Source organism: Hyaena hyaena, unplaced genomic scaffold, assembly GCF_003009895.1.
Source record: "Hyaena hyaena isolate Hyena2069 unplaced genomic scaffold, ASM300989v1 scaffold_1680, whole genome shotgun sequence".
NCBI lineage: Eukaryota > Metazoa > Chordata > Mammalia > Carnivora > Hyaenidae > Hyaena > Hyaena hyaena.
The window spans coordinates 167650-182494 of NW_024082314.1; the positions used below are offsets into that span (position 1 = coordinate 167650).

Genomic DNA, 14845 nt, shown 5'->3' on the forward strand with positions numbered 1-14845 from the left:
AATCAAAAAATTCAGTACATCCATGGTTAAACATGCCTTTGCATACAACTTTTATTTACAAAAGAAAAGAAAAAGAAGGAAAAGTATTACTCTGAGACTAAATCACTTAAAATTATAGTCCAATATGGTCACCTTTCAAATGTAATTTCTACCATATGGCAATACCATGAGGTTTCCATTTCAAGGTGAACTGTCTTACATTATATTTTCCTCTTATTCTCAAAGTGCTAAGCAACTTCCTCTCTTTAGTACCTGAGATGTAGGGCTTGAGACCATCCCCCTTCGTGTCTTCTGTGCTTTAAAACAAATATTTAAACAAGAACTATATTTAAGATAAAAAGGGGAGGGGGTGCCCAGGTGGCCCAGTCAGTTGAGCATCTGACTCTTAATTTGGGCTGAGGTCATGATCTCACCATTCCTGGGATGGGGCACCCCATCTGGCTCTACGCTAACGGTGTGGAGTCTGCTCGGGTTTTTCTCTCTCCCTCTCTCTCTCTTTCCCTCCACTGCTAGTGCTCTCTTTCTCTATCTCTCTCTCAAAATAAATAAATAAACAAAGAATTAAATTAAATAAAAAATAAACAAGAATTACAAGTTTCATACAATTTTTGCAAAATTAAGTAAGAAAACAAAAAAAAAGCAAGTAATAGGTACCTACTTGGATCAGATTTAGAGAATGTGTCTCTGTCAAGAAGATTTCTGTTGAATAAAAAAAAAGTTAGATAAATATAAGGACAAAATATTTATATAAATGCATGAATGTATATAATATATAAACTTTATAAAGATTATACATGTAATACATATACAGTATACATCATAAGTCTTCATTATATATTATATATGCATTATATATATATTATGTATATTATGTATATACATATGACTAAATAAAAATTTGCTAAAGATCTGCTTATACTTATTCAAACCAAACACCACTGAAGTTCAGGAAGCCAGGGTAAGGGAGGCCTATTTGCTCATCCTTGTACTACAGATGGTTAATTACACAACTCTCCACATTTTTAGATTAAAATCTCTTTGAGAAATTTAACTATTGGAGGCAGCTGGGTGGCTCATGCAGTTGAGCGTCTGACTTTGGCTCAGGTCATGATCTCATGGTTCGTGAGTTTGAGCTCCACATCACACCGTCTGCTGTCAATGCAGAGCCCACTTAGGATCCTCTGTTCCCCCCCTCCCCAACCCTCCCCTGCTCATGCTGTCTCTCTCAAAAATAAACACATTAAAAAAAAAAGAAAGAAATTTAACTATTTCAAGTTTCCTTTTATCCCTTCATTAATCAGTATACAGATGGTCAGAAATGTTTTCTGAATTGCAATGTGAGTTGTTACTGATGACTCAGAGCACATGATCACATTAGTCCACACAATTAGAAGGCGACAGGGAAGCACCATCTATTGACATTTCTGTGACATCAATCCTGAGGAGTTTTATGTTATTATTATGGCTTGAGAATTTAAGATGAACATACAGATCTTGACTGATGATTTTTTCAGTAAAAGAAAAAATTTAAAAGTAGATGGGACCATCATTAGCATCTCCTTGTTCTTATTTACAGATATTTCCGTATCTAAACCGGAATAAAAATGAAACATCAGAAACTCGAAAGTCTGGATTCCTCTGGTATTGGGGTATCCTGTCACCTTTGATGGTAGTAATGCTGTCCTATACTTTATGCTCATAACAATAACCCTGGGTAATTAAAAAAAAATTAACTCAGTATGCCCCGATTAATAAGACAATTAGAAGTTTTTCCATCTAGGGACACCTGGTGTCTGACTTCAGCTCAGGTCATGCTCTCACAGTTGGTGAGTTCAAGCCCTGCACTGGGCTCTCTATTTTCAGAGCAAAGCCCGCTTCAGGTTCTCTCTCCTCACCTCTGCCTCTCTCCCACTTGTGCTCTCTCTCTCCCTCTCTCTCAAAAATAAACTTTGAAGAAACAGAAAACTTTCCATCAAAACCAGATTTTTCCTGAAAAGTAGTAATTTGAAGCTATATCCTTGGAAGAAAAATTTGGCTATCTAGAATGATGATTTAAAGGTTCCAAAATTAAATTTCATATTTATCCTTTATTCATTGGGAATAATTTATAATAGTTACACTTTTATGCTTTATACTTGTACTAAAAATCTCATGTATAAACCGTCTCATTCCTCCACCCAGAACTGCTACTCCTGTGCATTTATCTGTATTGCCCATGGTATTTGAAAGGCCTTTTTAAATATCAATGTTATTCTTTGATATCATCCAATGATATCCTTTCTTATTTCAGGTTCTCAAAAGTTACTGCATCCATGGAATCATTGTACAAAGAGATAATTAAAACAGTCAAGAGAACAATGCAGCACAGACCAAAATAAATGACATTATGTCTTAAAATATTCCTAAAAGAGAAAATATCAGATATATTTATATTTCGAATTAAGTCAGCTTCAAAGAACCACTAGTCAGAAATCAAATTAAAATAATCCTCTGTATCCTAAACAGACATAGTGTTGCCAGGAATGGTTAGCAAACAGTAAACTGTAGCATTTCCATTTGAAAAATTACTGTGATACATATTTACAAAGGTGTGTCTCCACTTAAGTGGAAGTTCTTCAAGTTTTCCATATCTCTAGATTTTCACACATTAGTGTCCTTAAAGTATGTAATTTAGCTCTTTCGTTCAGAGTTCATAAAAATCTAGGAGAGCTGATAATGCACAATATTGCTGTGTGGTTGGGACTCAAAAACCATGTTATACACATATTTAAAAGAAAATAATGGATCCCATGTTTTTTTAAAAAAAAAAAACCTACAGTTTCTTTGAAAAGAAAAAAAAATCCTGCAGTTTTTAACCCCAAATATAAAATAATGGATTTCTACCAATAATAAATATTTTAAAATATAGATTCTATGCATCTTGGCTTTTTTATTTTTTATGTTTTATTTATTTCTGAGAGAGAAAGAGAGAGACAGCATGACCAGGGGAGGGTCAGAGAGAGAGGGAGACACAGAATCTGAAACAGGCTCCAGGCTCTGAGCTAGCCACCAGCGCACAGCCCGATGTGGGGCTCGAACCCACGAACCGTGAAATTATGACCTGAGTCGAAGTCGGATGATCAACCGACTGAGGCACCCAGGCGCCCCTGAAACATAGATTTTAGAGGTCACATAGTTTCTTCTAACAATTATGGTCCATAATACACATGGTAAGGCCAAAAATAAAGAAACAAAAAAATCTTAGATCCCATATATGGTGAGAAATAAAACTCCATAATGTCTTCATAAATTAGCCCCTCAAATTTGCTATTTAATTTTCCCATTGCTGTTTGAAAATAAATTTCAATAATAAAATTCAAACATATAGGACCTTAAAAGTTCAGAAAAGGCAAATATTCTTAAATAGTATATATAATGTAAAAGACCAGTGATTACCAAAATGCATCATAAAGTTTGGTTTGATGATAGAAATAAAGGTTTTTACCGTGTCTACATCTTAGTAAAATTAAAGCACATTCACATTAAGTAAAATAAGATAGGTATTATTGCAAGGACTATTTTATAAGAAAAGAAACGAAGCTAAGGCTCAGAAACATTGAATCAATGAATAAGAGCGCACACAGCCTCAGATTGGATAATCCAGTGAAGTCAACCCTTCTTAATTTCTGAATTGCCACCGTGTCTAGAAAAGTCCAAAAGAAACAACTTATTTTCCTATGAGTATTGGGAAATATGCAAGTCCTCCCATTATATCTGTTGGTTGAGCCACTTGAGTATAAAATAAAATAAATTCCTGTCCATAGACCAATATGAAGAGTGATCCTGACTACAGAATGGAGACCTCAGGATAGGAGACTAAACATGACTGTATTTATTCATAGAAAAATGTCTTCGTTTTCTATATGAGACATCATAAAAAACAACACACACACACACACACACACACACACACACACGTGCGTACATGCATACATACACACCACTCATTAACTTTTATATGGGAAAGCTACTCTTCCCTCCATGGTGGTGTTACTTGCTTGAACCAGGATACTTATCACTTTATGCCTATAATGTGATGTTGCACTTCAAGAATGTGTTTAAAATCCTGAATATATCTTTCTATTCTGTAAATCTAGATGTAGCCAAATCAAGGAAGAGAGCAAAGTCCTGAAAAGAAATTATGGAAAATACAGTATATAAGTAAGAAAACTTACCTGAAGGAATAACCTAATCAAAATTATAATCTATGAATTGCCCGAGTTGTTCTAGTAACCACTCATCCTCAAATTTCAATTAATATATCTGGACTTAAAGAGTGCAATTGAAATAGCATCACTAAAACTGAGGCCCAATTATTAATGGAAGAGGTGTATTTTGCATGAAACCTGAAATAGGAGAATAGATAAGCAAGAGTTTAGTAATACCTTTCCAGGACCATCCAGGAGATAGACTTCCCTGACTCCCCGTTAACTATTTAATCCTCATAGGTACTGATACCTTGTAACAGTGACTGATGCATCAAGCAACCCTTCCTTGATGACAATAGTCACCTCATCCTACAACCCTGCCTTCTCTGATTTTATGCCCAAGTCATCTTCTGATTGTAAGACAGTTTTCATATCATTATTAGTACAGAACTATACTGCATGGCCAACATGAAAATTACAGTTTTCTTGGTCACTGTAGTTTTTATTTTATTTTATTATTTTATTTTATTTTATTTATTTTATTTTTGAGAGAGAGAAGGCATACCAACAAGGGATGGGGAGAATCCCAAGCAGGCTCCATGCTCAGTGCAGAGCCCAAGCAGAGCTTAATGTCACCACCATGGGATTACGACTTGAGCCAAAAGCAAGGGTCAGATGCTTAACAGACTGAGCTACCCAGGCACCCCTGTAGTTTTTATTCTTAAGTATTATTCCAAGACCCATACTGAATAGCTAGTTAGTCCCTTAAAATGACCTCTCAGGCTTGCCTTTTTCTCACTGGAAAATAGGAATTCACTTTAAGCTTCAGGGCAATTCTGCAAGTGTTCTTCAAGCAAATACTCAATGCCCAAGACCTAATTAAATACTACCAAAGATAGAATAAATATTAAAGACATGTTGTGTTATTTGAAGAAAACTGAACTGTACTAGGTAGACAAATAACTAATTATCAATATGGGATAGAATAGAAAATAACAGCTGATTATGGGGGGAAAGAACAGTAACCTAAAAACAGTCAAATTGGGTTTTTTTGATTAAGATACAACATCAAAAAAAAATCACGTACAATGGTTAGCTTTTATCGTATGTTTTAAAAAATATACCGGGGGATAATGTATAGGTATGTCTACATAATTAAAATCTTTAAGAAAATGAATATCTTGAAATAAGTACCTTATTTTTTAAAAAGTTAGGGGCACCTGAGTGCCTCAGCCAGTTAAGCAACCGACTTTTGATTTCAGGTCAGGTCATGATCTCACACTTTGCGGGATTCAGCCCCACATCTGACTCTGTGCTGACAGCCTGTAGCCTTCTTGAGATTCTGTCTCTCCCTCCCTCTCTGCCCCTTCCCCACTCTCACGCCCTCTCTCTCTAGACAAATAAAAAATAATAATAAAATAAAATAAATTTAAAAAGCTCAAGTATCCATCTCTGTTATACTTATATATAATTTGGTTTTATGAGTAGATTGTTAAAATTTTGAATACTTCATATGTACAGTGATCATAAATAACATGATCAATTAAGATAAAGTGATCTGTAAGCAAGTTAACCTAAATGTGGTAGGTCCGCTGCTCGCTCTTTCCCACTCAGTAAATGAAACCACCTGATAAATATTCTTTTTGATTTACAATTCTTTAAAAGCGAAACATACTGGGGCACCTGGGTGGCTCAGTCTGTTAAGCGCCTGACTTCGGCTCAGGTCATGATCTCACAGTCCGTGTGCTCGACTGGAGCCCTGCTTCGGGCTCTGTGCTGACAGCTAGCTCAGAGCTTGGAGCCTGCTTCGGATCCTGTGTCACCCTCTCTCTCTGCCCCTTCCCCGCTTGCTCTCTGTCTTTGTCTCTCAAAATAAAATAAAGACACACAAAAAAATTTAAAAGGGAAACATATCATTCCAACACAAACGCAATTTGGAAAAGAAAATCTACTCAATATATATTATGAATTTTAAAGTTAATAGTTTCACTCTAGAAACAATTTTGCTATTTGTGACCTTCTAAAGTACTAATTTAACCAAACGCACAGTATAGCTGTTTTAGGGACTAAATCTTCAAACTGAAGATATGAAGTGAGTTCCAAAAAGTACCTCTACTTGTGGTCAACAAAGTTTAAACACGTAAAAGTTTCTACTGCTATACATGATTGGAACTGATCTATTTAATTTTTAATTAGAACAAAAATATAGCTTATGAATGGAGCCAAATAAGATACTGTTCTATTTAATTACCCATAGGAGCAAAAATATAGCTATAAATAGAGTTGAATAATACTTTATCATTTTATAAACAGGGTTCAACTTAAATTTTCTACATGTGGACAGAGAACCACACCTCTGCATCATACATTCTCCCCTGAAAAATTGTTCTGTATCTATAAATAGAATGATTCTGGGCTTAATTAAAATTTAAGAAATTATCGGGGGTCTTTTATTTACCCGTTATTCAGTAATAGTCTCAGCATCACTGACTGCCTGCAAGGTCTTCATCAAACCCTGCTCAGGCAGCCACGGAACCTAGCACATAAGCGAAGGCTCCACATGCACCAACTGAATGAGTGAATGGTTTCAGTAGCCAGTCAAAAGCATCAGGTTCTTTCACTTTAGGTATGGTGAAGTATCTTATTATCGAAAGAAGAACAGAAGAAGCTGGCATTTATGGCCTTTGCCCTAATAAGTAATCCGTTAACTAAAAAAAACTGAAAGTGGCTGCTTTACTGACATCATAAATATGCTCTATGTCAGTAGGCCATGCCCAGGGCCCTTACTTTGGGGATTAAATTGTCTTATAGACTAGAATGAGGAAGTTCTTTATATATATATATATATTATATATATATTATATGTGTGTATGTGTGTATGTATATGTATGTATGTACATATATATGCGCATGTATATATATATACACACATACATATATACATATTTTTAATGCACATATACACAAAATGGTTTCAGATATTTTTTATTTTTTTAATGTTTATTTTTGAGAGACAGAGACAGAGAGATAGAGAGACAAAGTGTGAGTCGGGGAGGGGCAGAGAGAGAGACACACCCAGAATCTGAAGCAGGGGCGCCTGGGTGGCTTAGTCGGTTAAGCCTCCGACTTTCACTTAGGTCATGATCTCGCGGTTCGTGGGTTCGAGCCCCGCGTCGGGCTCTGTGCTGACTGCCAGCTCAGAACCTGGACCCTATTTCGGAGTCTGTAGCTCCCTCTCTCTCTGACCCTCCCCTGCTCACGCTCTCTCTCTCTCTGTCTCCTAGGAAAAAAAAAAAAAAAAGAATCTGAAGCAGGTTCCAGACTCCAAGCTGTCAACACAGAGCCCAACATGGGGCTTGAAATCACAAACAATGAGATCATGACCTGAACTAAAGTCAGACACTTAACCGACTGAAGCACCCCCGAATTTTTTTATATAAAACAAGGAAATAAAAAATTTTTGAGCAACTGAAAGTAAACTTATCCCATTTTTGAAGTGATATGAATGTAATATTTAATCCTCTTTGACTCGTTTAGTCATCTTTTTTATTATTATTATTCACTGAACAAATATTACCTCTGGAAATCTAGCACACAAATTTAAGAAAAAAATATTTTTCCTGAAAATACAATTTATTTTTTTAAGTTTATTTATTTTGAGAGAGAGAGAGAAAGTAAGCACAAGCAGAAAAGGTGGCAGAGAGAGAGGGAGAGAAAATCGCAAGCAGGCTCAATAACCCACGCTACAACATGGGGCTCAGTCTCACAACTATGAGATCATGACTTGAACCTGAATCAAGAGTCAGAAGTTTACCTTACTGAGCCACCCAGGTGCCCTGAAACTACAATTTCTATGGCAAAGGGGAAACAGATTATGCACAGGCAAAAAGTAAAGCTTTTAGAAATGAAAAAACTGAAGTATTTTGAAACTGCAGCTTACTGAGAAGCCAAAGTCAGCTAGACTCTAAGATACCAAGTAATACTGATGGATAGGGTCATTGGAAAGTACTTAACAAGATTATCTGGCTTTCAAGAAAATAAGAATAGACTTTCAGGTTTGAATTTGTGCAAATAGACTAAAAATTCAGTTCAATAGCTGCCTCTCATAGCCTGAGCAACTAAGGAGAAGTCTATCACATGTGATATATATTACCCCACCAAAACTGGAAATAAAATAAACTTTAAGTTGTTTCTCAGTTTTGCTGAAATTGGCTGTTTAAAGCATTTATTAGTGCTGCTGAGCTGAATGGGTCAGAGACAAAAATGTATTTTCAACCTTTGCATGGGTTGAATTTGGTTTTGATGCTAAAAAAATTTTCAGGGGCAGATATTTAATGGTGAAAACTTTTATGCTTCTCTAGAGGCATTTAGTATGGTTGATATTCTTGGAAATTACTTAAAAGAAAATCCAGGTTTTTTCAGAATGTGACATAGCAGACCTCTGGTTTGCCTGAGCTAAGGTAAACAGAAGACCCATTGGCTGGAAGTAATGTAAAGTCAACTTGGGGTAATACGAGCTTTCAAAAAAAGGTACAAAACCCAATCCTCTTCTTTCACCTGGAGAAGTGATACATAACATTTAACAAAGAAAAAACAAAACAAAACAAAAAATGGGCAGGATAAAAAGACACTGAGAACAGAATGTGGGACTTCTTAAAAACAAAAAGTCGTGCACAAAACTAATCTCATTATATTTTTCCACAGTCCTGTGGCTCCATTTCATTTCTCAGTAAAGTAGCAACCATGGAAGGCAGAATAATGCTCTCCCCCAAACATATCGGGCAGCTCCTCATCCCTACAACCTAAAAGTGCCCTAATTTGAGGGGGGAAAGTCCTGCACAGACATGGGTCCTGAGGGAGATTATTCTGAATTAACCTGAGTGAGGCCCAAACACAATCACACGTATCCTCATAAGAGGAAGCCAGAGGGAGATTTGACACAGACAGGAAACAATGACATGATCAAAGCAGGGAAAGATTAGAAACTCTGGCCTCAGGGACTGAAATGATGCGACCACAAGCCAAGGCATGCTGGGAGCCACAGAATTTGGAAAAGGCAAGGAAGGGATTCTCCATTACAGCCCCAGAGGGAGAGCAGCCTGGCCAGCATCTTGGTTTCTGCTACTGATGTCACACTTCCGGCCTCCAGAACTGTGAGAAAATAACTTTTTGTTGTTTTAAGCCAACAAGTTTGTGGTCCTCTGTTACAAGAACCACAGGAAACTAATATAGCAGCACAATCCAACCCACTTCTGTCTTCCAAGCCAGACTCCAGAGTCACCTCCCCAACCCTCCATTTCCCGATCCCTCTCTCCCCTAATGCTTCCCTCCACCTTGGCTTCTACTTCCAAGTCCCAACTACTGTCCAGACCCTAGAGCCCTTTAGCTGTTTTTCTGCCTCCTGTATCCCAGTTCATTTGTCAAGACACCTCAAAGAGCAAGTTCTCCACAGTAAAACCTAATCAAATGGCTCCATTGCACAAAACTCATTCATTACATCTACAGAAACTCCAAACTCCTTAACATAGCACTAAATACCTGCTACATTCTGAACAAAATGAAATGAACTGCAACTAATGTTATCATTCATCACTTTGAAAGTGCTAAGGAATAAGATATAAAGTGAAAATGAGACACAGTGTTGCAAATTATCATTGCTGCAGATTTAATTTTGTACCTAGGGGGAAAAAAAACCAAGAGAATTGATTAATAAAATCTTTCAAAATTAATGAGCTAATTCAGTACAAAGCAATTGGAGACATGATGAAAACATAAAAGCCAATTATTTTCCTAGGTATCAACTGTTAATAATTCTTCTATGCAATGTGGACTTTTTGGTAGCTATCTGTTGCCTTCGATTGCTTAAGCATTGTGAGGGGTATGCAACTCTTTCACTATACTATAGCCTTGCTACCAAGTCTCAGACCAAATTCTGCCAAAGAAACATTTGTTACCAAGTGGGACTCAAAACAGTCACTCAGTAGGCTTTACACATTTAACCAAGTTCCAGCTCTCTATTGCTGATTTCAGGCATTCCAAACAGCACCATAAATGTAGCATCACTACAAATGACAGAATCACAGGATGCATGAGGTATATATGACCTGTTCACTCGTGCAATATTTCTAGCTAATATACACATGCTTCTTTTATAACAGCCTTACTCAGATACAATTGCCATACTGTAATGTTCACCCTTCTAAAGTGCACAATTGGGTGGTTTATCATATATTTCACAGAGTTTCACAATCATCACCACTATCTCATGTTAAAACATTGACACCACCCACATACACCACCACCCCCCCCACCAAAAAAACCCTCTCTATCCATTAGTAATCACTCCCTATTCCACCTTCCACAGCCCCTGGTAATCACTAATCCCCTTTCTGTCTCTTATTTGGCTAAATGAAATCATATAATATATACTCTTTCGTGACTAGATTATTTCACCTAGGCTAATGTTTGTAAGATTCATCAATGTTGGGGGCACCTGGTGGTTCAGCCTGTTGAGCATCTGACTCTTGATTTCGGCTCAGATCATAATCTCACAGTTTGTGAGATGGAGCCCTACTATTACCACAGAGCCTCCTTGGGATTCTCCTCTCTCTCTCTGTCCCTCCCCCACTAGTACTTGCTCGCTCGCTCTCTCTAGCTCTCTCTAAAAATAAAAAAAGAAGATTCATCCATGTTGTAGTATATCAGTGCTTTATTCGTTGTTAATGCCAAATAATATTCCATTTTGTGGATATACCACATGCTCATTAGATAATGAACACTTGGGCTGTTTCCAATTTTTTTTTAATTTTTTTTTTTTTTTTTAATGAGAGAGAGAGAGAGACAGCGTGAGCAGGGGAGGGTCAGAGAGAGAGGGAGTCACAGACTGAAACAGGCTCCAGGCTCTGAGCTGGCAGTCAGCACAGAGCCCGAAGTGGGGCTCGAACCCACGAACCGCGAGATCATGACCTAAGCGAAAGCCGGACGCTTAACCGACTAAGCCACCCAGGCACCCCTGTTTCCAATTTTTGATAATTATCAATAATGCTGTCATGAACATTTGCAAAGAAGTGTTTATGTGGACACGTGATTTCATTTCTCTTGGGTATTTACTTAGGAGTGGAATTTCTAGATCACATGGTTACTCTGTTTTTTATGTGTGGAGAACTGCCAAACTACTTTTCAAAGCAGTTGTACCACATGACATTCCCACCAGCAATGAATGAGGGTTCCACTTCTTCCTATCTTCTCCAGTACTTACTATTGTCTGTTTTTTTAATTATAATCATCTAGTTGTGTAAAGTGATAAATCCACAAATCTGATCATTTCTCACATTGTAGTAATAACAAAACCCTCTGGTGTTGAACAAGATAAACAGAGTAGAACAGTCCAGAGTAGGTACTTCACTTCTGGAGTGTGGACTTCTGATTATTTGCAAATACTAAGAGATCACATCCAAAATATGAAGTCTTAAGATATTTTAGATTTAATGCTACAATTTTACACACACATCTGTATGATACTGTGTCTGCTGAAATATTTTAAAGTAAATTATAGAAAATATAACATCACCGAGAATCAATTAGAAAAGACTGGAAGAAAATTTCACATACTATTTTTAAAATCTTGGCATGAAGAATACTTTCTAAGCTTTACACAAAGCTCAGAGAACAGATTAATTTATTTGATAATAAATGCATTTTTTGATTTTAGTCAGAGAGCAAGCAGGGGAGAAGGGCAGAGAGAGAGAGAGAGAGAGAGAAAGGGAATCTTAAGCAGGCTCCATCCTCAGTGTGGAGCCTGAAGTGAAGTTTGATCCCATGACCCTAGGATCATGACCTGAGCTAAAATCAGGAGTTGGGTGCTTAACCAACTGAGCCACGCAGGCACTCCAGTTAATAATTAAAGTTAAATTTTGTTACATATATGGTGTATAAAATGTTAAAGCTATAAATATGCAAAGCATTCTTTAAATAATGGGCTAAAGAAGTGAATAGGCATTTTGTGAGAGAAGAAATACAGTTACTCATTGAATGTGTTAAATGAAGTTCATACTCAATAGTAATCAATAACATGCAAATAAAACAAGTGTTCTCAGGTGGTATAGATAAATATTAGCTGCATGAATTAAGGTTCATTTAGTTCTAAATGACATAAAAGAGGGAAACTTAGGATGAAAACATGGAGATGTTTTATGGAACCCAGTGTCAGGAATGTAGCAGACCTTATGGAAAGAACTAAAATGAAAACCACAAAGCCCTGACAAATCAGGAGAGAACTACACCATGAGGCAATGAGCAGGACTCCAGGGTCAGCAGACTGCAAGACCACATGCCAGATCTGAAACTTTCCAGTGACCTATCAACAGCAGCACTTGAACAATAGCAGAGAGGGCTCCATGGAGGTGGCGGAAAGGGATTTACTGGGATGGCAGCAGAGGTCATTCACATGGAGTCATGTGCTCTGAGTTCCTGCTCTCTAGGCTTGTAGAAAGGAAGTCAGGTTCAGATATTTACATCTAGAGTAGAAAATCCATGAAAAAAAAAAAAAGACTACCATCTTGTCCAAGTCATCGGAACATGGATATAAGTGGATATATACTTTAAATATATCTAAATAAAAGCATAAAGACTAAATATATCTAAATAAAAGCATAACCAACTGGGTGGCTCAGTTGGTTAAGCCTCCAACTTCGGCTCAGGTCATGATCTCATGGTTCATGGGTTCAAGCCCCGCGTTGGGCTTTCTGCTGTCAGCACAGAGCCCACTTCACACCCTCAGTCTCCCTCTCACTCTGCCCCTCCCCTGCTCACACACTCTCTCTCTCAAAAAATGAACAATTTTTAAACTAAGAAGACGCTGTTAATGTTTTTTAAAGGCACAAAGAGATATCTGGTTGATATGCTCTATCACTGGGTGGGATTTGGGGTGATTTGTACATTCTCCTTTGTTCTTTCCAATGCTGCTTGTTTTGTGTGTGTGTGTGTGTGTTTATATATGTGTGTCTGTGAGTGTGTGCATGTGCACATGTGAGTGTGTTTTTATATAAGCATGTAGCACCTTTCTAAAATACTAGATTTTTTTAGAGGGCTTTTGCTACCTTCATGAGGTGATCCACTGTTTTCTGACTATTTCTATTGAATGCCAGTATAAAAATAATAATTCCTTGTTAAGTGACAGGAACTTTCTATTCACTTTAATGATTTTATATCACACAATCCTTATAGTAACTATATAAGAAGGAACCTCTATCCTCATTTATAAACCAAAGCAGAGAGAGATGAACTTACCTAAACTTAGCAATATATGGAGCTGCAGTTTCAATCCAGGAATTTCCATCTCTAAGCTTGTGCTCTGCTCCTTAATACATTACACCATTGCCCTTACTATGTTACAACACTTGAGACTGTGTATCATCATTTTTCTCAGTCTCTCCTCCTGTTTGCTCTAAAAGCAGGAACCGCTTTCAGTTCATTTGCTAACACCTAGGTGGGCAATGACCTTGCACATATTTTAAACAGTTTTCAGGGTTTATTACTTCTCCCAGAGTGATTGCACAAAGCATATTTGCAGGTGACAATCACTTGTCCAAACACTAAGAGCTAGTGACCGTGATAGGTCCACAAATCACCCCCAACTAAAAAGCTGAAGGCTAACACTACTCAGTCAACATCAGCTCAGGGGTACTGCCTTCTGAGCACCACTTCAAAAACATATTGGTCACATGACTAGGCCTTCTAACTCTGTTTTTTATCTATTAGTTGTTGAGCAACATATTGTTTCTATGTGGGGAAGAAGGAATGTGTCTCCAGACTCAGTATTTCCAAAAACGATCTTTATGTGCAAAGCTGTCTTGAGTCAGTTCTCTTTAAGATTTATTAATCAATGCACAGGCTATGACAATGACAAAAATAATATGCCTATGAAGGTAAGGCTATATCGGCTGAATTTTGTTTCGATTGGTACTCCAGATTTTAAGTAACATCTTCTGTAATTTCTTTGGATCGCTGATCATTGAACAACTGAAATGTCCTTAAGAGCAAATGGAAAATCAACAACAGAATTTAAACAGAAGGAATTAGGGGCACCTGAATGGTGCAATAAGTTAGGCGTCCACAGTAGCTCAGGTCACGACTTCAGCTCAGGTCACGATCTCATAGCTCATTGGTTTGAGCCCTGCATCAGGCTCTGTGCTGACAGCTCAGAGCTTAGAGCCTGCTTTGGATTCTGTGTCTCCCTCTCTCCCTGCCCCTCCCCCACTTATAGTCTGTCTCTCTCTGTCTCTCAAAAATAAATAAACATTTTTAAAAAAAACTTTAAACAGAAGGAATTAATCTGGAAAGGAAATTTGTTTGTAAACCCAAATGACCAGGTGAGAGAGGAAGATGGAAAATAATTTTCTAATACACATCTGTTATACTTGTCACTAATGACTAGACCAGGAATTTGCCCTGATCCAAAAACACTCATGTAGGTCCAAAAAATAAATACATAAACAAATAAAGCTCAGTAGAAGCTATGAACCTATGCTATCTACAATATTATACAAATCCTAAAAACAACATAGTGAAACAGGTATAGGCAATTGTTCAGCCAAGCCTCACTGTGCCTGTCTTTATACAAATGGTATTTTTTCAAATAAAATGTTTCTCTCTTTCCT

The 14845-nt window shown here is 37.2% G+C and overlaps 1 protein-coding gene across 1 annotated transcript in view; it reads right to left on the reverse strand.

The window, feature by feature from the left end:
• Nucleotides 1-14845, reverse strand: part of CPNE8 (copine 8) — a 195608-nt gene that overhangs the window by 163572 nt on the left and 17191 nt on the right. Inside the window, exon 2 of the mRNA XM_039224596.1 lies at nucleotides 659-699. Coding sequence (XP_039080527.1) covers nucleotides 659-699 — 41 coding nt within the window. The remainder of the gene's footprint in view (nucleotides 1-658; nucleotides 700-14845) is intronic.